The sequence below is a fragment of the Acanthochromis polyacanthus genome, chromosome 12 (genome assembly GCF_021347895.1).
Source record: "Acanthochromis polyacanthus isolate Apoly-LR-REF ecotype Palm Island chromosome 12, KAUST_Apoly_ChrSc, whole genome shotgun sequence".
Classification (NCBI taxonomy): domain Eukaryota; kingdom Metazoa; phylum Chordata; class Actinopteri; family Pomacentridae; genus Acanthochromis; species Acanthochromis polyacanthus.
Genome location: NC_067124.1, coordinates 37,424,838 through 37,451,622, shown reverse-complemented (window position 1 = coordinate 37,451,622; position 26,785 = coordinate 37,424,838). Strand labels below are relative to the sequence as shown.

General features: G+C 41.7%; 1 protein-coding gene across 2 annotated transcripts in view; it reads left to right on the top strand.

The window, feature by feature from the left end:
* Positions 1–10,431: 10,431 nt before the first annotated feature.
* The window catches only part of si:dkey-246i14.3 (ephrin A4), a 61,641-nt gene continuing 45,287 nt past the window's right edge, over positions 10,432–26,785 (top strand). Inside the window, exon 1 of one of the 2 annotated variants that reach the window (XM_022204804.2) lies at positions 10,432–11,055. In XM_022204804.2, the coding sequence (XP_022060496.1) occupies positions 10,940–11,055 (116 nt within the window). In that variant the 5' untranslated portion in view covers positions 10,432–10,939. The remainder of the gene's footprint in view (positions 11,056–26,785) is intronic. The other variant, XM_022204803.2, reaches the window with a different exon arrangement.

The window sequence follows — 26,785 nt, the reverse complement described above, 5'->3', positions numbered from 1 at the left end:
GAGACCAGAAATAGCGGGATTACGGAGTCGACGGAGAACGAGGCCAAAGAGACGCAGTGATGGAGTGTGTTCACGCTGGGAGTGTGTGTGTGGAAGAAAAGGCGGGAGTGTGTGGAGGCTAGTTGATTACAGCTCTGGCGAGTAGCTCGGTGTCAGTCTGTGTATGTGGAGATAACAGGATTAAGAGGCTACTGACACTACTGTACTAAAGAGAGAGCAGAGGCACTGATGGAGAGGCGAGGGGGGAAGAAAACACGGAGGGAAACCGAGAAATGACACAAACTTAACCCCCTGAACCCCCCGAGCAGTTTATGGCTGGGTTTTTCTGTAGCTCCTGTCACATTTTTTACCCACTGCGGGCTCATTTTTCACTGCAATATAAAGTCCTGCACCTCTATGGAAACAGAACAACCATAGCTAGAAGGAGAAATGTCTTCTGTGCTGGATGACACAGTTATAGTAGGGGAGAAAAAAAATGTATCAACACGTGCAACATCTTTCCAAGTGCCCACAGGTGATACCAATACTGGAAAAAAATGGTGGCTCCACATTCTATAGATATTTAACTATAAACCCAATTAGAAATTTAGAATTTGTCTCACATCAGTAGTAGAAAGATGTTTCTCCATGCTGAATGGATCTCCAACAACTTGCTCCTCTGTTCACGGTTTCTGAGACATGCTGCATTTATTTTATTGATCCAGTAGCTTTGATTCTCCTCTCAGGCTACGTTTATACGAGGACCATCTTAACAGAAAACGCAAAAGTGGCGTCTTGTCATTTCACGTTTAGATGAGCGGTTTTGAAGGAAATCTGCGTATATACGGTGACTCTGTAGTGTGTGGAATTCGATTGGATATGCATGCCAGGCAGCTGGGTGGCACTGTGATAAATCTCCGCCATGTCTACGCGCATGCGTACTATCTCCCTTTTCGGATCTCCGCCGCGGTAAATGTTCATGAATGGAATCTGTACAGATTCTGTACGTTTGTTGGTACGACTCCTGTAGTGTACATAGAGCTGCCAGAGTTGCTTGAAGGTACGAAGGATGGAAATAATCACACATCTTTGTTTACGTCCTTGTACCGGCCGGCAAACCAAAGCACCGGCGCACGTATGCGACGTAATCACGTACGCGACGTAATCAGATCTTGGCAAAGTTTTGCGTTTTGCTGTTTAGACGGAAACGTAACAGTGGAGAGTTTTCAACTTTTCCACTCTGGAGGCCGGTTTCAAATTTTTGTGTTTTTAAGTCCCCAAAACGCCGTCCTCGTATAAACGATAGGGTGTTTTGTTTAAATATTTTGACGTTTTTACCTGCAAGCGTCCTCGTGTAAACGGCCCCTCAGTCTCTCTAATTTGTTTTCATAGAGAAGAGAAAGGTTTATTTTAAGAATTTTTTTAAGTTATTGAATGAAACATGTAGAATAAAGTGGTTTCGATCACAAATCTAAGTTTGTTTTTGGTTCTGTTTCTCAACTGAACCACATTCCGTGCATTTTATGCTATAGAAATGTTGAAAGTCTGAATTCTTTCAGGGTTTTTTTTTACAGTTTGTGGGTCTGATAAATGCTGTCATTGTGGCAATTTTTTAGAGACAAAATTGCCCTTCAATTCCAGACAGATGTTTCACCGTGCTGAATGTATCTTCCACCATCTTGCTCCTCTGTTCACCGTTTCTGAACCATGCTGCATTTATTTTTTGATCCAGCAAGTTAGATTTTCAGTTTGAAACTCAAAGTAACTAAAAAATGTCCAAAATGAGTGAATAATTGTTCAAAATAATTCAAAAACGGCCCACACTTACTTGAAAGTACCTGAAAATTTGACATTTTAAACTAGATTTGTGTCATTAAGGTAGATTTAAGTCATTTTGGACAAGATTTAAGCCACATTTCAGTCTCTGCACATCATCTGTAGAAAGATGTTTCTCCATGCTGAATGCGTCTAGAACAACTTGCTCCTCTGTTCACAGTTTCTGAGCCATGCTGCATTTATTTTATTGATCCAGTAGGTTTGATTTTCCTCTCATTTTCCCTAATTTGTTTTCATATTTGTCTCCTCTCTTCTCTGTGCGAGCAACGACTACAGTCCATCCAAAATATTCTCTGAATTTGTGTCATGTGACTGTTTTTCAGCATTCATTTAGTTGGGGATTTTTAGTTTTTTAAAATATCTGGTGTAAATGGTTTCTTATCGGCAATTCTGTCGATAAAACAAAGCGATTTTGATAAAATATTGCAATTTTAAGTAGATTTGGTTGTATTTCTTGACAGAACCAGATGTCATACACAACGTGTTCAATGAAAGTTGAAAATCCAATGTTTTTTAGTGTTTTCACAGTTTCTGTCTCAGATAAGTGTTGTAGTTCTGTCATTTAATATAATATATGTATAGAAAATGTCTTTCAAACCTGCTGGCTGGCTAATTGAACCAGACGGTTAAGGGGATTGTCTCGTCAAACACGCAACTATCTTTAGCCATATGCTGGCAGAATAGTGAGTAATGTTGCTGAAACTGTATTAAAAAGCAGGAAAGCATTCAAACAGACGGATGGCAAAGCTGAATAAATATAACGAGTCCCATTAAACGCAGATGCTTCCACACAGATCACAAGACGCTGAACCAGACCAGCCTTTGTAATTTAAAATTATGCCTGTCGATTCAACTCTCACATGATTTACTCCCCTCTCTTCTTTTGTGTCTTCTGTTTGGAGAAGAAACCTCTGTGCGCCTTTTTACATCTAAGATAAAAATCATTTTTTTAAACCTGTGTGTAAAATCCTGAACTTCAATGGCTCACGTGTTTCTGTGAGATTTCTGCTCTTGTTAAAAACAAATCTGCACATTCAGGACAGATATCTGTGTTTGATGTGCCTTCGCTTCTTTCATGTTTTTCTTTGGGAGGACAAAAGCTCATGTTCTAAATATTGAGGGGGACATATCCCCTGTGTCCCCCCCTTTGAATCTACTCTTATGATTGGATCTGGTTTTAATGACCTGAAAACCTATTTTTTTTTCCCTCAATCAGCTTCTTACTACATACACAGTCTTACATAAACACACTTTTCTGCCAACTTCCAAACATTTGGAGTCATTCCAGATGAGATACGTTCCTGTTTTCCTCTGTGATATTATAACTGTTTTTTTCAGGGTGAAGCATACAGCCATGGCCATAAGTTTGGACACAAGTACCATGACGCTTGTGAATCTTAGAAAATACCACAAAATTGTCACTTACAATATACTTATGTTCTGTAATAGACATCAAAACAGACATAAGTCATGCTGTGTCCAAACTTATGGCCATGGCTGTATATTGTAAGTGACAATTTTGTGGTATTTTCTAAGATTCACAAGAGTCATGGTACTTGTGTCCAAACTTATGGCCATGGCTGTACCTCCATGCATGAAATAAGGCTGAGGAATATTTTAATCCAGCTGTTGCCAAACTACTGCCATTCAAATCTGATCATCTCTAAAGAAGCAGTTTATCTGAATCTTTGCCTGTTAAACTTTTAACAATTCATTATTTATAATCACACTCAACAAAAATCCAATTTTTTATGAGATGAACTTAAAGATCTAAAACTTTTTCCACATACACAATATCACCATTTCTCTCAAATATTGTTCACAAATCTGTCTAAGGCCCCGTCCACACGAAGACAAAACGCTTAACAGTTTCAAAAACGATCGCCATAAAGATGAAAGCGTCTCAGAAAATGTGTGCGTCTACATGAATGCACTCGATGCGCATGGAAACGCTGTAAAACACATGCCAGACCTCTGGGGGCGCTGTAACGATATGACGGAAACACGCGCAAACAGAAGAAAAAAAAACAGTGGGCATGCGCACTTGTAAACAGAGACCAAGCCGGGATGCATGAGTGAGCCGTAATGTTTCCTCTATAATTGTTTGTTCAACTCGGTGGTGATTGAGAAGAAGGAGATTTTGCTGCAACAGGGATAGTAGGGTCACCAGCTTCATCAGAACATTTGCGACACTGTACGCCGCCATCGCTGTTGTTGCTGCCGCGTGTGGCGCATGCGTGTCAATGAAGTTATGAAACTGCGCATGCGTGTCAATGAAGATACGAAACTATGACGCAAGCGTATCTGAAAAGTAGTGGATAGCCAGTAAACACGGAGCTACGTATACGGCGTTTCAACATCTTTCCACTCTGGAACCTGGTTTCAAAAATGATCGTTTACAGACCCCCAAAACGCCGTCTTCGTGTGGATGATACGCAGATTCGGCAAGAAACTTATGCGTTTAGACCTCGGTTTGTCTTCGTGTGGATGGGGCCTGAATCTGTGATAGTGAGCACTTCTCCTTTGCTGAGATAATCCATCCCACCTCACAGGTGTGCCATATCAAGATGCTGATTAGACACCATGATTAGTGCACAGGTGTGCCTTAGACTGCCCACAATAAAAGGCCACTCTGAAAGGTGCAGTTTTATCACACAGCACAATGCCACAGATGCCGTAACAATATTTGAGAGAAATGGTGATATTGTGTATGTGGAAAAAGTTTCAGATCTTTGAGTTCATCTCATAAAAAATGGGAGCAAAAACAAAAGTGTTGCATTTATATGTTTGTTGAGTGCAGAAGCAATAAATAAGCTGAAATGTGTAACTGAAGATGCCCATATGGATACTGCTGCTGTCTGATAATAAACTTAATAAACTCAGAGGAAAGATTCCTAAACAACTGGAAGCAACAAGCTAAACTTCAGCTTCTGTTAATGGCTTGTCCAAAATTGGATTCTAATTATTACTGATTAGTTTAATTAATCTGAGCTGTTACAGACTCATAGGAAAATTTCTATGGGCATTTCAGTTTGTAAAGTGATACTAAAATGAAACCTTTTTTTTTTAGACATCCACTGTTTTCCATTAATCTGAAAGAGGGGTGTTAAAACATGTGGCGCATGGACCAAAACCGGCTCTCCAGAGAGTCCAATCTGGCCGGGACGACTTTGTAAAATGTAAAAATTACAGAGAAGACATTAACTGCAAATTATAAATTTGTAAAACTATAAATTTAAAATTTGTAGACCATGACAAGTTGTTTTGACCATGACGAAAAAATACTTTAATTAATAGCATTTTGTCTTGTTTTGCCTTTTTTTCTGTCTGACTTTAGTCATTTGTCTCATGTTTTTGTTGTTTTATTTCTTGTTTTGTTCTTCCTTTTTTGTCTCTCTCGTGTATTTTGCCTCATTTTTTCCATTTTGTGTTTTGCTTTATTCGTTGTTTTGTATATCGGTTTTGTCGTTTTGTATTCTTCGTCTCACTTGTGTATGTTTGTCTATTTTTTGTCGTTTTGTTTCTTGGTTTTGTCGTTTTTGTCTCGTTTGTCTCATTTTTTGTGAGTTTGTTTGACTTTAATCATTTTGCACCGCAATTTCTCAGCCTATAAAAACTGAATTGTCCGTAAAATACATCAACGTCTCCCGCAAGTCCATCACAGGTCAGATTAACGAGACTTAACCATTATTGTAATCTGGGTTTTGACAAACAGAAGCTAAAGTCAAGGTTTGTTGCTTCCAGCTGTTCAGGAATCTTTCTTCATTAAAGGTTTATTAAATATCTGCACAGAGATGAACTTAACTTTATTAATTACTTCCATTTCTAAATCATACCCAACATGGAGACGAGATGGACCAGGATCTAGCAGGAGCTGAAGTTTAGTTTGTTGCTTCCAGTTGTTTAGGATTATTTCCTCTGAGTTTATTAAATACCTGAAGCCCCAGACAGCAGCAGGATCTATTTGAGTGTCTCCAAAGAGGGAAAATTAACTTCATTGATTCATTCTAATTATAAATGATCCCTGACATGGAGACAGGATGCCTCAGGATCTAACAGCAGGTCACACTGAACCTTTCTCCACCTCAGAGTCACAGTTTATCAACTGCAGGCAAGTTCTTTTCAGCGCTCCATCGCAGGATGTTTAAATTTTACTGTCGGTGAAGTAGCAGATAAATTATCACACATGGACAGAATTTTCACTGTTCAGGAAATCATAAATAAACTAGGCTGTTTGGACAGTTTGATGAACTGCTGTTAGCTTAGATGTAAACTTTGATTTATGCACTACACATCACATCACAAATATAAAACTGTGTGTCTCTATGTCACTCTGGTGTCTGAATGAAGCTGTGAGGAACATTATAAGTCTGAATGGCAGACTAATGAAGCAGCAATGTTACATGTCGCGTGTCTGAAGAGGACTAATGTGACTAAATCCAGACTGGGAAGACTTCCATCGTGATTTTTTACAGAAAAGTGAGCAGGGAGCTCATTTAGACGTGAAGCAAACACATTCAAACGCAGGTCTGAAAAGGACTTCAGAGTGTAATTCTGGACTCAGGTTTGCTCTGATGTATGAAAAAAACTCAGAATGTTTGCAGAAATAAACTTTGCCAGGAGAGAGAGGGGGAAAAAAAACATATTTAAGCAGTAATGAGAAGATCAATGAGAGTGAAGATTAGGACGGGTGATGGATGGAGACTGAAGGGAAAACAGGGAACAGATTTTGGAAGGACTGCTGATAATGATGAATAGCGGACAGACAGGAGATGAAACAAATATTAAAGAGGACAGAAGGGAGAAGGGGGAAAAAAGAAGGCTGGAGCTGGGAGAGAGTGGATGTGAAATTCCTTTTCTGCCTGTTGATTTAAAACGACCATTAGTACGTGCGAAATCCATCAGCTGTGCAATCAACATGCCTCTTAATTTAGTGCATCGTAAGTGCGGATTTCAATTGGCGCTCCCACGAGGTAAATGAGACCACTTTTCTCTGCAGTCTAATCTGAGTCGAGAGGGGACTCTGGTCAATTTATAGCGTGCAGCCGGAGACGTAGCTGCAGGGCTGCTGAATGCTTAAACTGTTATGTTCTGGAGACAATCCCAAATTGAAAGTTAGAGAGGTTTCCTTTTCTCGGCGAAACGGAGGGAGAATAAAATGAATTTTCACAAAGCATTATTAACCTCTGGCACTCGTACAAAATTTGTTAGGAAGCGTCTGGTCGTGCAGATCAATCACGACGAGAGAGAGACCCCTGCAGAGCGAGCTGCTCCTCTGTGGTCCTCCTCCACGTTTGCTGAGGGAGAGCTAGCTCGCCAGGGACAAATTAGCCACACAGGAGCACTGAGGCATCATGGGAAATTAATGATCAGAACCTCCAGGAAGTGAGCTAATGAGTCCTGGTGGCGCACACATGTGGGCGACACCGACACACACACACACACACACACACACACACACACACACACACACACACACACGGAATAAAAGATCCCGCAGAACAGAAATGGCCACTGCAGCGGCTAATAACACAAAGCTATCAATGCAGCTTTGTGTGGATGACTGATAGGGCTCGAACCACTCACACACACACACACACACACACACACACACACATTTAGAGAATCAGATAATTAGAGAGGACCACCAGTGGTTTTCGCCCGTGGAGGCGTAGTGATTACTGTCGCTACACCCTCCCCTGGGGCGGCCGACAACAACCAGAGAATTAATACTCATCACACACACACACAAACCTCGTGCAGCCAAGTGGAGCTGAACTAAATGTGGCTCTTGTAGACAGTCAAAGGGGCGCCGAGGTGTCCTGCTGCGTCTCGGGTACCTGAATGCACCACGCTGCCATCCGGCATTGGCCTACTTGGAGCTGAAAAGAAGTTCAGGAGAGACGGAAGAAAGTTTTCTGGATGAACCAGCAAAAGCACCTCACGGCTTAATGAGCTTAGACCCAAACACATGAAGAACACACTGGCTAGGAGTTCTGTTGTTCAGACATAGAATAAACAGGTAGATGTTGATTGCCTGGTTTGCTTTCGGTGAAACCTCTCGCCTTCCTCAGAAGCGTCTCGCTGACAGCATGTGACGTGTCAGACGGCAGATTTTGACGGCCGGCGTTTGCGGCACACCCAGTAGAGTCGCCAGAACGACATGGCATTACAGCGTGGGCGTGGTTGGCCCGGCGGATCTGGTGACTCTGAGAGGTTTCGCTGAAACTGTCAAGCAAGCAAATTATTCTATGTCTGAACAAAAGAACTCAAAACCAGTGTACTAACAAGAAGATATAATGAGTGTTTTTGAGACATGAAGAATAATTCGAATTTTTTGCTTTAGGAACATTCTAAGAAAGTTCTGCAAGGTTCTACCGCTGTGTTCAGCAGGAAGTTCCCACAATGTTCTTCTCAAAGGCAGGCTAACTAGAGACGTTCTAAAAATGTTTGGTGATAACATTGTTCTGTCATCTGAGGCCTTAATAACATTTGGAAAACATTTTTTGAATGCTGGTTTGAGAACATTCTCCCTTTGTTACCGTAGAACATGGTGAGAACAACTTATAGATCGTATATTGTGTTCCCTCAAAAAAAAGGGAAAACATTGCAGGAACGTTATAATATGTTCTGAATGAAAACCGTTCTGCCATCTGAGGCCTCAGTAACATCTGGGAAACCCTCGTGGAATGTTGGTTCGAGAAGGTTTTTTCTTGGTTATCATGGAACATTGTCAGAATGTCTTCTAGAAGGGCGTTCTCCAGTGTGTTCTTCCAACAGCATCCCTAAAACATCTTCAAAATGTCGCAGCCAGAATGTTCCACCTTTGCTAATACATCACATTTCAGAAACGTCCTACAAAGAACGTTCTGTCATCTGATGTCTCAATAACATCGTGAAATTCTTTTTTATCATTGCATTGAGAACATCCACGTTTGGTCATCACTGTGAAAACATTTTATGGAAGAACATTCTCTAATGTGTTTCCTCAACAAAAAGGCACAATATCATATGACAGGAGCTGTATGAGGAACATTCTGTCATTGGAGGCCTCAATAATAACTGGAACCCATGTTAGGATGTAGCAGCTCCCTACCTGACCACATGCAGACCTTTAGTGTACAGATGTGGGCTTGTTTATTTTACTTTTTTCAGTAGCTACAGAGGAAAACTGTATTTTACTATTCTATTTAAAGCGGCAACCTGTTAAAACAGACATGAAGTAACAGAACTTCTCACCTGAGTTTCTTCTTAGCAGCAGCTATCTTGTCCTGGAGGTTAACGAGGAAACACGCCCCCTTAGCTGCTCTTTTATCGGTTCCCTGAGTAGGCGGGACCTCAGATATGATTGCATCCTGATTGGCCAGTTTAAAGTCCTGTTGAATGGGACCTGTGACAGTTTTTCTTTTTATTCTGTTGCTATGATATATTTCCTTCCTCTGTGGAGATGCACAATAACATCTTGAAAATATTTTTTGAACATTGCATTGAGAGCGTCCTTCTTTTATTGCTGTTGTAAAAATGTCTTATTGAAGAACGTTCTATAATGCGTTCCCTCAACTAAAAGGCAAAATCTTCTACCTTTTATATATTTTACATTAAAAGAGTGTTCTGTATTCTGAGGTCTTGAAAACATCTAGAAAACCTTTTTTGAATGATGGTTTTAGAATGTTATTTCCTTTGTTGTCGTGGAACATTGAGACTGTTTCATAGAAGAACGTTCTACAACGTGTTCCTTCAGCAACATCTCCAGAAAATTGCAGGAAGAATGTTCCATCTTTGTTCGTGTATCACAGCACAGGAACATCTTATAAGGAACGGTCTGTCATCTGTGGTTTCTTGAAAAGGTTTTTTAAATATTGCATTGAGAATATCCTTCTTTTCTTATTGTTGTGAAAAGGTCTTATAGAAGAACGTTCTATCTGTTCCCTCAACAAAAAGACAAAATGTTCTGCCTTTATTATATCACATTAGAGGAACGTTATAAGAAGTTCTGCTTGAAACAGTCCTCTATCTGAGGGCTGAAAAACACCTGGAAAACACTTTTTGAATGTTGATTTCTAACATTCTTCCCTTGTCATCCTGGAAAACTGTGGAGATGTTTCATAGAAGAGCGTTCTATGATGTGTTCCCTCGACAACAACCTCCTCAGAACCTTGCAGGCAGAGCGTTCCACCTTTGTTAATGTACCACCTTACAGGAACGTTCTATTAAAATCATCTGAGACACCAATAACATCTGGAAGAACATGTTTTGCATGTTGGTTTTATCATGGAACACAATCTGTGTTCCTGAAAACATCCTTTAAAACATCATATTCATTTTATATGTGACCGGAAATGAAAGTATTAAAACAAAAAATTGGATTAAAACATTTTCTTTCAAGCTATTGTGAGAACTTGTAGGTGAAGTTGTCCAGTGTTTCCAGCTGGGAGAACATGATGGAATCCCTGATATGCAGTTCTTTCTTCTGGTTTCTGTTTTCCACCCTGGCATTCTCTCCATCTGTCCACCTCTGTGGAAACTTTCTGGGAGGAGAAAACTGAGTTTCCTCCAGACAAACTGGAGCGGTGACAGGCCGCCTCCCCACACCAGTGGGCGCACCTCACAAAGGTTTAACTTTGAGCTCCAGTCTCACCCAAAACCACACCCATAATCACCCTAGACGGCTGATTGGGCCAAAGTTTGCGCGGCGCCGCCCTCGCCTCCCCGCATCCGCCTTTCCAGCCCTCCGCAGCCTGTTGCTGCCAAACCAGCTGGCAGTTTCAAATCATAACCTGATCTATTACTGTGCTGACATTTAAACTCTCTCTCTCTTTTTTAAAGGCTTTACAGTGAACAGATCTCAGTCCTGAACCAGGATGCGGAATGTGGACAAACTCTCAGGAACTTTCCGCAGCGGGGGCGCACACTTTGCACTTTGCAGCCTTTTTTGAGCGATTTCACTCAGTTTTACTTCAGCACAGAATGCCAAAACTGCAGCAGCAGATGTCGTAGAAGTTTGCCGGTGAGTTGGTGAAGCCGCTGGTGGAAAAGTTCTTCACCGTGCCCTCGTCTCGTCACCTGACTTTTACGCACCGCTCCCCAGCCGGTGCACAGCGTCTCCCCTCCGCCCGCTGCCAGGATGGCCTCCCTGATGTGGACCTCTGGAGCTCTGCCTGCTTGGATATTCCTCTTCAACATAGTCTCAGCTGTTGTTGCCAAAAGACACGTCGTGTACTGGAATTCCACAAACGCGAGGTGAGGAAACTCTGTGCGTAATGACGCGTCAGAATGTTTGTGCACCGTCTGCAGGCCGGATGAAGACGCAGCGTTAAAGGTCAGAACGGAGCTCAGTGTGTCGGCTCTGCTCTGAACCGACGCTGCCTGTCTGAACTTGCACTGCCATACTGTTGCACAACTCCCTCCGTAACTCCTCCTGTATGAATCAGGCTTTAGCTGGCTTAAAGAATCTCAGCTATGCGGCGGATCAATTCAATTCAATTCAATTCAATTCAATTCAATTCAATTTTATTTATATAGCGTCAATTACAGTCAAATCGTCTCAAGACGCTTTACAGAACCCATATGCCTGACCCCCAGAGCAAGCCCAAAGGCGACAGTGGCAAGGAAAAACACCCTTTTAACAGGGAAGAAACCTCGAGCAGAACCCGGCTCTAATTAGGGGGGACCCATCTGCCTGCTGGCCGGGCGGGTTGAGAAGGACAGAAGAGGGCAAGGGGGAGGGATGGGAGAAGAGGGAGGGGTGAGAAAGCAAGGAAAACACAACACACATTTGAATACATGCATGACAGGATATGTGACACAGACAAAGTATAAGCTAACATTGAAAACTGACTCATAGTTTACTCTTATGATGTACGGCTCTGACATTAAACATACTCCTTATATAGCTAGCAGTAAAATTCAAACAGTATGTAAGTTAGCATAACAGTATATTGAAGGCGATGCAGAGTTGACTCGTGGAAAAAGGGAATTGGAAGCAGAGGGCTGGTGGAAGGTCAGTAGCAGCATCCCACAGTGGACATGGTGGAGACTGGACCAGCTGGTGGAACATCGACCGCAGATCTGAAGCATCCAGCTCTGGGACCAGGGACACTCGGAGAAATATCACAGATCACGTCTGTGTAAATCAGAAAGGGGCGCAGAGCAGGTATGATTGTGTCGCTGCTCCCATTAAAATGAGATACAGTTTTTAAGCAGCCTTAAGGGACTGTGGGTTGATGGGAGACACACTCACCTGATGTCACCTCCCTCCTGCAGCTATGTTTATCATAATGACCACACTGTAACCCGGGCTTTCACCTGTCTGCCTTTTGGAGTCAGTGATTATGCTGCTTATAGAAAGCCAGAAGTAAGGGTTTCTTCCAAAGTGTTTGCTCTGAATTGTGCCCTAGATAGCATTCTGGGGGACACAGGTGTATATTAAAGTCTAAAGTGCTGCTGTGCACCAGGCGAGTGTGTGGGTAATGGGGAGGTGTTTGTGAGTGTGTGTAATGGGTTGATTGGGGCCATTAGCCAGGCGGAGTGAGGCTCACCTGCTGATCCAGGTGTTCCAGTCTGGCTAATTGAAGGGTTAAGGTGGGAGACCTGCAGGGGCAGTAGGCCCAAAAACACATCCACAGTCCTCTTACCTGCTTATTTAGAGACTCTCGCTGTCTGTATGGCCTGATTCCCCAACCACTCTTTCACACGAGTCACTTCTTTTTACTAAACGAGTGCAAAAACCACTTCGTCAGTTCCAATTTTGCAATGTGAAGTTTGGAAGATTAACTCAAACACGTCATTCTACAACAGAAACTTGCACATTTCTCATTTTCCATGACTAATCCACAGAAAAAGTCTGCCTGATGGAGCATCATTTACTCAGATTTGAATCTTCTTAGATGCATCGAGGTTCAGCTTTGTTCAAAAGACACAGTTTGTTGACACGCAGCCTCCACACGTGCACAGCAAAATGAGCAGAGAAGCACAGAGAAATGGAGAAAACAGATCAGTTATATGGAAATATTTGGGCTACAGAAGGGATGATGTCGACCAAAAGCATGTTTCCTGTCAGCGGTGTCTTGCAGTTGTCGCCACCACATGAGGCAACTGTTTGTTTGATCATTTAAATCAGCAGCACAAAGCTCTGTGTGATGAGTGCAAAGACGGATCTGAATGTCCTCCAAAGCACAATCCTGGATGCCTTTGCCAACATTTCACCATATGAGAAATGCTTTTTTAAAATGATTTTTTTTACTCTCTATGCAGATGCACTCCACTATAAAATCACTGCAATCACTCTGTGGAATGATTCATTCTTTTCAGGTAGAGTTATTCAAGTCATTTAGGGGAAAATTCTTCTATTTTTCAACATATATCGCAAAAAAAAAATCATTCAGCTGTAATGTGGATGCACAAAATGTGACACAAATATGACTTCAGGGGCTATTAATTCCCCCAAAGGGCTCCTCTCTCCGGTCTCCTGGCATGGAGTCAGCCGAGGTTATCTCCAGTGTGTCCAGGCGCGTAAAGCCCGGTCGTGTAATTGGGATCGGCCAGAAATGCGGGGAGGAACAGTGTGTGGATTAGGAAGCACCTTCTTGTTCCCCAGTGATTCAGGGATGAATGGTCACAGCCTGTGGCGGCGACCACACAGTCTGCTGCAACACCACGCAATCACAATGCCATCAGCACCGCGGCGGAGGGCAACCCACTGTGGCAGAGAATCACTCTCATCAGCAGCACCACCCAATCACAAAGCTATCAGTGGAGCCGAGGAGCTGCACCCGGACCTCAATCCCACCGGGTCCACCTCCTCTCCTCTCTCCTCTCCTCACTCTTCATTACCTCCCTTGTTGCATCCTGCTCTCCTTTTCATTTTTTCTCGCCTCCACTCCCTTCCTCCCTTTATCTCTCACGACTCCCTCCTGCCCGGTGATGGATATTGGCAGTGTGATTAGTTGAGCTTCAATCATTTTCCCATACCATATTTTCTATTAGCTGCCAGCCGGCCAGGCAGCCAGGTCGTCCTGAGGCCTGTAAATGTGGGAAGAAGGAGCACGGCGACGGAGAGCTTTTGCTTTTGTTGGCTCGATGCTGCACTGCGGGGTCCAGGACTGCATCAGATCCTTCGCACAGATGGAAATCTGCATCACTGACTAACTACACTTGATGTTTTTGGGTTCTTTTTGTCCACAGTGTTGTTATGGATACAATGTATCTGTTAAATATAGAATGTACGCTCAGATAATCATGCTTCTTCATCACCACAATCAAGAACCTCCTTGTTATTTAGGAAATGGCTACTCATGCACTCTATATGGGTCTTTAAAGGACTAAAGGTTCTTAATTTTGCATTATTGGAGGTCTTTGGTTTTTGTGACAGATATTAGCATAAAATTAGAGCAGCAACGAGCACCTGTCTTCATTTTTGATTAATCTTTTGACCAGTAAAACATCAGACAACAGTGTGAAATTACGAACACAACTTCCCAAATCCCAAACCAGCATCTTGTAGCGTGTTGTTCTTGATGTTTTAATGGAAGGAACCCAGAAATGCTGCAAATTTAGACATTCTTTTTATACTTAATTTCTTATAAGGTAAACAATTATCAAGTCCTGGTATTAAAATGGAAACAAGTGGGTCCACAAAGAACTGTCTTCAAAGTGGTTCCTTAAGGGATCCTTTGTTTTGCTTAAGTTCTCCAGAGCCCCATTTATGGCGCCTAAAGGAGCCATTTTTTTTTTTTTTTGTGGTTCTTGGAGGAACCTTTAAAGAAGCTCTTGCTAAGATAAGATGGAACTTCACTTATCCTGAAGGACATTCTTGTGCTGGATATTGCTCAGAAAAAATGTAGTAATTTGAGAATAAATGCAGAGTTCTCCACAGTGCCGTATATGGTGCCTATGGGAGTCATCCTTTGGTGGTTCTTGGGGGTAATTTTAAAGAGTTCTTTCAAGAACCTCTTGCTAAGATAGAACTTTACTAATTCTGAAGCACATTCTTGTGCCAGATTTTGCTCAGAAATAATGACAAAACGACAACAACATGAGAACAAATGCAAAGTTCTCCGAAGCGCCATTTTTATGGTGCCGAGAGGAAGCATATTTGGTGGTTCTTGGAGGAACTTTTGGGAGCTCTTTAAACAGCCTATTGCTAAGATAAGATGGAACTTTACTAACCAGGAAGGGAATTCTTGTGCCAGATGTTGCTCAAGTATTTACTGTAACATGAAAATTAATGCAATAAATGTCTAAAGGGGTGGTTTTTGAGCCTCTTGCTAAATTTAGATGAAGATTAATCCTGAAGGACGGTCTTGTGCCAGATGTTCATCAGGAAAAAAAAAAAACTTAATGCACAGTTCTCCAAAGGGTCCTTGATAATGCCTAAAGGAACCATTTTTTGGTGGTTCTTGGAGGCATCTTCAGGAGTTATTTGGACCTTCTGCTAAGATTAAATAGAGCGTTACCAACACCTTCTGCCAGATGTTGCTCAGAGAAATCGCAATAGCAGAAGAATAAATGGAAAGTTCCCATTTATGGTGTCTTAAAGGAGCCGTTTATGGTGGCTCTTGAAGGCATCTTCTGCGAGTTCTTGAAGGAACCACTTGAGAACTTCTGACGAGATAACTTAGAACGTTACAAACCATAAAGTTAAATCTTGTGCCAGATGTGGCTTAGAATAAAATACAGATAATGCAATGAATCCAAAGTACTCCAGAGTGCCATTTAAGGTGCCTGAAGGAACCATTTTTAGTGGTTCTTTGGGGGCTCTTCAAGAAATGGAACATCTCACTAAATGGTTCTCTTGTGGAACTAGAAATAGCTCTTCTATGGCATCACTGCAAAGAATAATTTTTAGCACCTTGTTTATCGCTTCTTACTTAAAGGTGATATGTTCCAATGACGATATGGGCGATGTGAAAATGTGCTTCTTGTAACTTTTCACCGGATTTGCGGCTCTCTTCCTCATTCTGTGGTTCCTTTTAGCCTCCTTCAGCTCTTTGGTTTGTTCAAGCCGCCTATAATCCACTGTTTTGCTTCACTGTGAAGTAGCTCAGATGAATCCACTGCTCTCCACCGGGTCAACGCAAAACAACCAAAGGGACAAAGTTAATTTACGGCAGTATTTAAGCAGCTGAAGAGCCTTATTTCCCAGAGGAGGTGATGGGGAACAAAAGAGGGCAAATATTGACTTAAAGGAGAGCAAGTTTTGGATTTACATTCACCACGTTGCCAGAAACACGACTCCAAGTGCATGCTGAAACCCACTCCGCATCTGCTGGGTACGCAAATAAGCAGAACCCTTTATGAGCTGCGTTTTACATTTCACATCTTAAGTTTATTGTGGCATGTTTTCTTTGGTTTCTTTGTGAGTAGAAGTCTTCTGAGTGGCTCTGACAGCTGAAGAAATGTGTGAAGGGCATCATTATAGCTGTCACCTCTGACATTGTGGATAAACGGCTAAAGACCGGCGTTACAGTAAAGACTTCAAGCATGAGACATCTGTAGCCGAAGCTCTTTTTAATATGGACGACAGGAGACGGTCTCTGGTCGTCACCTTTCCGACGACATCTAGATTTATGGTTTTAATGAAGCAGGGGCAGTGAAGTGGAGACTGAAGGGCCTCGCCGCTCTGTTCTTCTCCGGCTAATATGCTTGTAACAAAGGCTCAGCGAAACACTTTAACCGGCTCACATTTAGCAGCCCACAGATTGAAAAATGGAGCTCCGAAATGGAAGTGATGGACTGACTGCAGGGTCAGCGTGGAACACCGGCGGAATCCGAAACCCCCGGCCTCCTCTCTTTGTGGGGCTCAAGTGGTTCGATTGACCCTCTTCTATGATTTTATGAAAGAGTTTACGATCGCCCTCGCTTTTTATATCCGCCTCTCTCTCAGAGCAATAGTTCCTTATTAGATGAGGAATTATTTTCTCTTTCTTCCCAGAGCAGTTAAAGGTTAGTAAAATATTACAACCGCGGCGCTTCCGGGCTCCACGGCGCGAGTGTTTGCGAGTGCTGACGGTTTGCCTCAGCTCTCCCCTGAGCAGCAGGCTCAGACTGGTTTATTGGTACGTTCAGCCTCGTCTTGTGTGTCTTTAAAGCTGCCGGACCAAACATGTTGACCTGCCTGTTTGCTGATACAACAGTGTCTCTGAGCTGCATTCATCCTCATAAATTCACTCAGGATCTGTCAGGCAAAACTCTCACCGAGAAATGGCCCAAAAGGTGCCGTTCCCTTGTGTATGTATGCTGCTCAAACATCAGTAACGAGAATAAATGTCGCTCATACCTGAACTTTAAATCAGCTCCTCCATTTCCTTGTTCTTGGCTCTCACCTGCGCTTTATCTGCAATGGGAGGAGGCGAACTTGTTGCAACAGTTCCTCCTTGGATCTCTGGTTTCCTTTTGCAGCCTCTTCTTTGCAGGTTTTTGATTAGCAGAAATGACGGCGTTTCTCGTTCGGCAATCACAATAAGAACACCAGAACTAGCTTAGCTCACCTGTGCCCTTGTCGCTTGACCTCACTCTGCAAGCATTTCGTGAAAAAAAAAACAAAAAAAACAGCAAACCACATCCTTGTGAACCCTCTTTCAGTCTATCTCTCACCCCCCCCCCCCCTAAGACAAAGAGCTCCCAGCCAGCCAAGCATGTTTAAACGGTGCACGAGGAGATGAATATTTGTATTGGTTTTTCTGTATCTTTATTGAAAGCAGCCCTCATAAGTCTGGCGTGTAATCTCCGCTCTGTTTATGCATCATTTCCCTCTGTGTGCGCTCATGAGTGATCTAGTTTAAATACCAAAGTAAATCACGTTCTACCTCCACTGATCCCCCCCTCTTTGCAAGAACATACAGTAAAGTGAAAGCAGACTGTAATTGTGTCTTGTCAGGGATGATGATAGCGCCGATTCTTTTTTTTTTTTGCACCCGTCCTCCGTTTGCATGCAAATGGATGCATTTCTGCGCTATCCCTGCTCTCTGTGTCTGTCTCTGCACTAATCTCGGTCTTCCCCTGGTAAATGATTAACATGGAGAACCTGGCTGAACCATAATCAACAAACCCACAGTGAGGTAATTACCACTTTATTCCCTGTCCTGCTAACAAAGCAATTCCTCCCTCTCTCTCTCCCTCTCCCTCTCTGCTCGTCTGTCATTCAGCCGTATCAGTGTCTCTGTTTTTTTTTTCTGGCTGCCGTGCTGTGATCTGTGCAGATTCACAGATGTGTGTTTGCAATTGTGTCCCCTATCTGTCTGTGTAAATGTGCTCCGTCTGTTTGCCCGTGGTGTTGAGTGTATTATCTGGAGGTAAACTGCGGATGAGTTAACTCTGTGCACACTTGAGCCTCTTCATCTCTGTCAGGAAACAATGCGAGGCAGTGATTTCGGTGATTTGTACGCCCGAGAATTGGCATTTGGTGCCATTGTTGGCGGCTGAAGTGCGTTTCAGTGGAACAATAGCTCCGTCAGAGGTGTGTGTGCGCTTGGAAACTGACCTGCAGCTTTGCGTACAAAGGGGGAAGCCTTTTGTTTCCTTGGGAAGAGATGGAGCGAGATAAATTTCAGTTCTGGAGAAAACAAAACCCAGAAATGCACCATGGGTTTCTGATTCATTTTGCACATTACTCATTGGTTTTCAAATTTCTCCAACATTCAGTGAAAGTGGAAAGTAGGAAAAGTCTCGTCTTCCGGCTGGTCGGCGGTGCTCGGCTGTGGGAACGTTTAGCAACCGCTGCGCAGGCCTCTCCACTAAATAGGTCATTGTTTTGTTTCCACTTGTAAGTTGACTTTTAGGTGTGACAGAAGTGTTGGAGGGGAAAAGACTTTATTGCCTTTGGATGCTTGGTTTCTCAAAGGTGTGGCGAGTTCAGGGAATGTTGTGCAACTACGTCTGATGTTTTTCTTTACAGAATGTACCAAGAAGCTTTCTCACAGCTGGCATGCTGAAATGCTATAATTATGGATCGTCATCTCCATTCTGCTCTGTTTTGGTGCCTTACTGAAATTTTACAGTGATGAAGCCACTCTTCACTACCTAAACACAAAACATGGCACATAGTTAGCAGCAGGGCTAGCAGTTAGCAGCTAAAAATGAGTTTCTGCTGGGAGGAAGCTGGGCAAATGTTGACTTTGAGGATAAGTGGACTTACATTCATCACAATGCCGGAAATATGACTGGAAATGGTAAAATTGTGAGCCATTATCTTCATTCTGTGGTGCATTTTAGCATCTTTCAGCTCTGTTTTGGTGCCTGACTGAAATTTTACAGTGATAATTCCACTGTGCACTCCCAGGTCAAAGCAGAACACAAAATATTGGGCAAACATAGCAGCAAGGCTAGCAGTTAGCAGCTAATTAAAAGGGTTTCTGCAAGGATGTAACGGGGTGAATGTTGATTTTGTGGGGAAGTGGATTTCAATTCATCGAAGTGCCAGAAACATGACTGGAAATGCTGAAATTGTGAGCCATTATCTTCATTCTGCGGTGCATTTCAGCATCTTTCAGCTCTGTTTTGGTGCCTGACTGAAATTTTACAGTGATAAATCCACTGTGCTCTCCTAGGTCAAAGCACAACACAAAATACTGGGCAAGCATAGCAGCAAGGCTAGCAGTTAGCAGCTAATTAAAAGGGTTTCTGCAAGGATGAAATGGGGCAAATGTTGATTTTGAGAGAAAGTGGATGTGAATTCATCAAAGTGCCAGAAACATGACTGGAAATGCTGAAATTGTGAGCCATTATCTTCATTCTGCGGTGCATTTTAGCATCCTTCAGCTCTGTTTTGGTACCAGAAGTTTGCTAGAATTGAATCATAACAGTATTATTTACGGGGATAGATCCTCTGTGCACTTCCTGGTCAACACAAAATGCAAAAAGGGACAGTTTTTGTGCACAGTGTGCACCAAGCGGCAAAATAATCTAGTTCAAATATTTATCACAGTGCCAGCAACATGATTTGAAATGCTAAAATTGCTTTACATCTGCAGGGTATGCAAATTGGAGACTGTTTGCTAATGCTACAGCTTTATAAGTTGCGTTTTAAATATCAAATCGTGAATTTATTGGTGTGTACTGGCTGTTGTGCTTGTTTTCTTTGATCTAATGTTCTTTGTAAATGTCACTAATGCAAGAAATGAAGTTTTTAGAGCAGCTAAAGTTGCTCTAACAGGTAAAATCCCAAAGAATTGTGTGAAATGCATCATTATTACGGTCAGTTTGACACTAGAAAAGACTCTCAGAAGCTCTTTTGTCCTGAAATGGCCTCATTTCATGAACTATTTCCAGTGAAAACAGTCATCTGTTCCTTCACATTCTCATGTATGCATCAGTGTGAAATCAGTAATCCCTCGTTTCACTGTTTAGCGAGCGTAATCGCTGCACAACACAAGAATAATCTTTTTGCCCAGTGAAGTGAAAGCTGGGATGCACATGCACGGCGAGGCTCGAGCACACTGTGTTGAAAATGAGGTTTGGGCAGAGGCCTAGCACCGAGGATGTCTGTATTAAAATGGATCAGATAGTCACAGTGCAGCCGGTGCAGACATGGTGTAGAGGCATGAAAGGACGGCCGCTCTCTCCTCCTGGTCAGGATATTTAGTCAATCGATACCAATTTAACACCCAGATATTATCACCGGCTTCTCGCATTATCGCCAGGCTGCATATGGACCCAGCTCCTTCCCAATTTCTGTCTTCCCCACGCTGCCCTGCTTCTCTACGTGCACACATACATCAATATTAGGCCGCATTAAGCTGTAATAAGTCACATTGTGCGAATGTCTCCGAGTGGGGTGGAACAGCTGTGGAATGAAATGAGGTTCAGCCGCGGCGTCTGCGGCTCGGCTCGGGCACAAAATGGCTGCTGTGTGCGCCGAGAGGGCGGTTCTGGTGGTTGAAGGGCTGCCAGTGAGCGCATTCCCCACATTCAGGGCGCACAATGAGCCGCCATTGTTGTAGGTGTCGGGCAAACCGTGCGTTCCTCTGACACACAAAACAGCAGTTAAGAGCGAAAACCGAAAGCGCCGTCAGTCCTGCGGAAACAAACCCAAGCACCGGCCACACATGTGCAGCGGGATGCGTGTAGCTGAGCAACAACGCTCCTCCGCTCAGCTCAGAAATCCTGCCAAGAGGCAACCTGGGAATTCCCTGAGACAGAAATTGAATTAGTATTGACCCAGGCAGAGCAAAAGGCTGAAGCAGGAACCTGGATTATTGTAGCAGACGAGGTCCTGGCTGGCAGCAGCAGCTCAGCGTTCGCCAATCACACCTCCAGACTTCAGAGCTGCTTCACGACTCCAAAAAAAGTGCTTATTCTAGCTGCTGTTTGCTTTCACAGCTTTTGTAGGAAACCTCTCTGCTTTTTGTGAGCGAAATGCAGGAGATTGTGCAGTGAATGATTCCTGTGAACTCTCTGATCTTATTTTTAAGCAAACTCTCAAAGTTTTCATCACGTATCTTTGAAAATCTGGTTTGTGCGTGACCTTGCTTGGCGCTGAATCTTGCATGACGCAGTCGTGTAGCCAGTTTGGACAGTCATTGCTAAATGTCTATGATGCGTTTTGTTCTATATTCATATATTTTTGCTTTAAGTGGTGCAGTGAACCATGAACCTTGAGCAGTTTCTGGCCATTTTCTTGGTTCCTGTTGCATTTTTACTCACTGTACGTTAATTTTTCACTGCTATATGAAGTCCTGCAGCTCTATGGAAACGGAACAACCGTTACTAGGAGAGAGAACTCAGAAATGTCTGTGACAATAGCTATAATGCAATAGAATCAGAAGGTGAATTTTTAAAAATATACAAAAAGTATGGAACATGTGCAACATTTTCCAAATGTCATCATGTCTTAATAATACTGGCAAAAACAACAGTGGCTCCACACAATATAGAGATTTTACTATTTACATTTTAATTTGTTTCTACACTCAACTTATATCTGCTCAGTGTAAACACTGCCTGCAGTTCAAGTGGATGATCTCAGAATTTTTGTAAAATGACGCTAAATTTTAGGCGAGTCACTGACAGCTTAATAGTTGCAGGAAAGAGTGCAGAATTTTTTGTTTTTTGCACAATCTCCCTTGGCTAAATGCTTTTTTTTTTTTTTTTTTTTTTTTTTTTAGAATTTTTTCAAGAAGACATGTAGAATAATGGAATTTTCATGAAATCTCTCCAACAGAACGGCACGACACATGCTGGAAGTTTAATGATAGATTTTTTTCTTTTTTTAATAGTTTCTTGCTCTTGTACACTTAAATTTTCCTTGTCATAATTATTTTTTATCTATTAGTTTTTGAAAACAGTTTTCTTTCGTTGATAACTTGCCTTTCAAACCCTCCAGCAGGTTTTGGGGCTCAGAGGGTTAAAGCACACCCAAGAAATCTTTTAGTTTGGGGTTGGACCATCATCTGAGTAAATATTCAGCATTTTGCCAGTTTTCAGTATCATTATTATTTATTTCACAGACTCTTTAAAAGTAAATAGATCTAAAAAAATATGTTATTTGGCACTGATGCAGCCTCCTCCCAATCCGAAGTCACTGTGTGGTCTCAGCAAAGTCCCGCCCACTGCCCTGTCTGATTGGATACCTGTCACAAGGAGCAGCCAATCAGAAAGTTTTGTGTGTTTTAAATTTTGACACCAAAAATGTAATATTTTTTCCTGCAAATATACATCGACTACTGGTCCCAGTGAGTTAATAATGATCTTTATTGACCTTGAATAAAACATATGTCACCTCTCTTTTTCTGTTAACAGAAATTAGTGGTTTTAGATGACATTGTGAAATATTTCAAGACATGTAATGTGTAAGAGATGTAAAAACAGTGTGATGTGACATTCTGTCATAAACGGGCACAATAAAAGGAAACGAATAAAAATGATGTGGACACTCCCTGAAGAAGATCTGTAAATGCTATAAAATCAGATAAAGACAGTAATTCTCCTGTATTGCTGATGGAAGCAGGTTTCTTTGACCTGCAAACTCGTCTCTTTGAATTCATTGATAAGTCTCTGCTAATCAGTCTCCCACAAACACATTTTGGCTTCATGTTTTCCACTCAATTCACACGATTCGTATCCAGAAGCTGTTAGAGAAGCGATTGAAGCGGCCGACTTTACAGCAGAACAAACTTTATGGACTAATAAACCTGCTGGAACACATATAACCCCTCCACACTTTATCTGAACACAACAAAGAGACTCTTGGATAAAAAAAAACCAACACACTGGAAGGACTGTAAATGTGTTTCTGCTCGGCGTCTGATTACCTTCTAAACCAGGAATGTCAAACTCATTTTAGTTCAGGGGCCACATTCAGCCCAGTTTGATCTCAAGTGAGCCCGACCAGAAAAATCACAGCAAAATAACCACAACTACAAATGTTTCCTTTGTTTCAGCGCAAAAAAAATTCACAGTTAAGGAATTGTCTTTTTGCAAAACATCACGAACAACCCGACATTTCTGAAGAAAAATGAATTGAATTTCAGTTTATCATTTCCACAACTACAAAATAGCAAAAAATGTTTGGTCTCAGGTATCAACACAACAGAAATCATACAAAAACAACAAAAACAAGACAAAATATATTAGTAAAATGAGACCCAAAATAACAAAAATGAGACAAACGACACAAAAAAGAGACAAAAAAATTGGACAAAACAGTTCTAAAGTGCCAAATAATGGACAAACGACAAAAACAAGACAAAAATGGCAAAAGCGAGAAGCAAAATGACTAAAAAGATGGACAACACAAGTGAGACAAAAAGCACAAAACGACAAAAATGCTTAGCAAAACAACGAATAAAGCAAAACACAAAGTGACAAAAATAAGACAAAAAACACAAGCGAGACAAAAAGGAAACACAAAACGACATAAACAAGAAACAAAACAACAAAAACAGGAAACAAAATGAGGAAAACACGAGAGAAATGACAAAAACGAGACAAAATATTACAAAAATGAAACACCAAATGACAAAAGAGCAATCGAGTATTTTACTTTATGATCAAAACAGCTTGTCATTATTGTAAGTTTACAGTTCTACAACGTTACAATCTGCAGTTAATGTTTTCTCTGCATTTTTTACACTTTCCAAAGTCGTCCTACGGGTCGGATTGGACCAGGCGTGAACTAACCGTGACGTCACCCGTTGGTTTCAACGCCGAGAAAATGAAGCCCGGATTTTGCTACTTCCTGGTCGCCATTTTGGATTTTTTGGAGCCAGTGACGTAAAAAGCGTCATCAAACAGGCTGGACCGGAGAGCAACTAGGGGCAGGATTGGCTGAGGACTCTCTTATCCCGCCCACATTTTACCGCAGAGGCTACTGTTGCTGTCAATCAAGTATAGCCACGCCCCCTGGCTCCACCAACTTTAACGATTTATTTAAAATTCAGTATTGATTTATTTTAAGATCGGCCACCTGATCTCTCATTTTGACCATGAAAAGTAACGGGAAAAACATCCTGAGCTGTAGAACATCAGTCTATCAAATTTTATTTTTTCCAAAAATGAATTGGGGTCTATGGAGCAAAAGCTTTTTGGAGCCAGCCCTAGCGGACGGTGTGATATTGCAAGTTTTTGACACTTCCGGGTGGGCTTCATTTTTGGAGCCAGATGCTACGTCCATCTTTATGTACAGTCTATGGATTGGACCCTCTGGAGGGCCGGTTTTGGCCCAGGGGCCACATGTTTGACACCCCTGTTCTAACTCTTCCTAAAAAGCAGCTTTCCTGCAGATGTTGCAAACATTCCGAATCCGATTTTTGGGGAGGCTTTATCCGCTGCGGAGCAAAAACTAATATTATTCCGGCATCACCTCCCAGATGTACGACAGCTCCCTCCGATGACGTGAAACACACACTTCTGTTTCTTCTTTGTGTTGCTGCTGCGCTGGCGTACCACACACTCGCCTCTCTTTCTGCTCCCCCCAGAGATGGTAAAAACATTAGAGCTGCAGTGGAGGGATGGGAGAGGATGGTAGGGAAAGAGTCAACAGATTTCAACTCCCAAAACAGCTCAGGAAGCCCCCGGGGGGGACGGAGGGATGAGGAGAGGGAGAGGGGGAGAGGGAAGAAAGGATGTCAGCAGGTATTACTATCACTGTCACGGGGAGGCGTGAGGAGAAAACCCTGCCTCCCCTCCCGACCAACCAGCAGGCAGGATCGCGTACAGGTGTCGCTGGAATCCGAGTCGCTTCACCTGGAATCACAAAACTGTATCATGTGCAGGTTTCAATGTTTTTTCTGCAGCAGTAACCAGAAGCACATGGGGTTTTTTTCAACAGTTTTTTTTTTTTTTTTTTTTGCAATAATGCTCTGCTTGATCTCCCGATGCTCCACGCTGAACATTTTGTTCCAATCAGATCTTTTATTTATGAGGAATGTGCACGTTTTTTTAATTTATTTTTTTGCAGAATTAGTTCTTTGATCAAGCATGCAGCTCCACTGGTGTAAGTGGGATCGGTTAGCCCCCTACTATTCTGCTGCACATGTTGTTGGTTTTCCAGCGTGTCAGTGGAGCTCAAAGCATCCACAACACATGCAGGTTTCTGACATGTTAGCATGCACAGCGCTAAAAAGCAAAATACCGCAGCTGATACTGATTATTTGTTATCTAGGAGCAAATGAAAATCCATCCCCAGCGCTAAACTTAATGGAAATACCTTTGCTTATTTGTGTTTTACATGTTTAATTAAATGAAGACGGCTCCCAATTTACCTTTCAGTGTTGATTGGCTGTTACTTGTGACATGTAACCAATCAGCTGGAGCGGGGGGCGGGACATTAGTAGTGACTACTGATTGAAATGTCTGCATCAGAGCCACATTAGCATGATTTTTTTTTAAAGAGTCATTTAATTTGTCAGGAATTGGTTAAAAGAATAATCAGAAAAATGCTGAATATTGCTTCCAATAATCGATCGAGCTGATAATCAGTTTATCTTGAATTTAAATCTACTTTATTTAAAGCCGAGATCATTAACTCTCTGAGCCACTAAAGCCTTTTGTTAAGGCAACGACAAAATTAAGCCATTTGTAAGAGTTAGAAACTGTAAAAACATAAAGAACTGTTGGATTTTTTTACTTTACAACTGTCCTTAAACTAATTATCAAAACTTGTAAATTAAAAAAACAAACAAAAAAACGTTATATTTCCTCATTCTAGCACTCTTTATTGCGTTTTGACTTTATTTATTCATTATTACTTTATAAAATCTCAAAAGAAAGTCAAAATTGCCAAAATAACACTGTTGATCAAAGCCAAAAAAATGTAAAACTTGCAAATTTAAGAAAAAAAATGTAATTCTGAGCTTAAAATCCTTAAAATCACACCGTTTATCAGAACAAAAAACTGTTAAAAAAAATCGTCACATTTTCAGCTTTACAACAGTCCTCAAACTAATCATCTATGACTTGCCGTTACATTGCAAAACTTGCAAATAAAAAACCAAACATTTTTGCTTAATCTAACTTTACTTATTCATTATTAATTTATAAAATCTCCAAGCAATTAACTTTTTCTTAATGTTTCTTTGAAAAAATCGTCAAAATAACACCGTTTATGAGAGCAAAAAAAAGTAAAAATGTGCAAATTTAAGAGAAAAGTAATTCTATGAATAAAATCATCATATTTCATCACACTCACTTAAAAAATTATTGCCAAAATTATACTGTTCATCAGAAAGAATCATCAAGTTTTCAACTTTACACCAGTCCTTGAACTATTCATCCAGAAAAATTAAGCAAATCTGAGCTCAAAATCGCACTATTTCATCAAAATTACTTCATTCTGCAAAAATCAACAGTTTATAATAACCAGAATCTGTAAAAATAAAAAAATTCTGCATTCTTATGCAAAACTCTAAAGCCATTAAAGACTCAGGTACGACCAACAGTCACTTGACAAAAATTCTGTGAATTTCCAGCTGAACTACAGGTTGTGTTTACACAGGATGTAGTGTGTAGAGCCCCAGTATAAAATAATAGCATT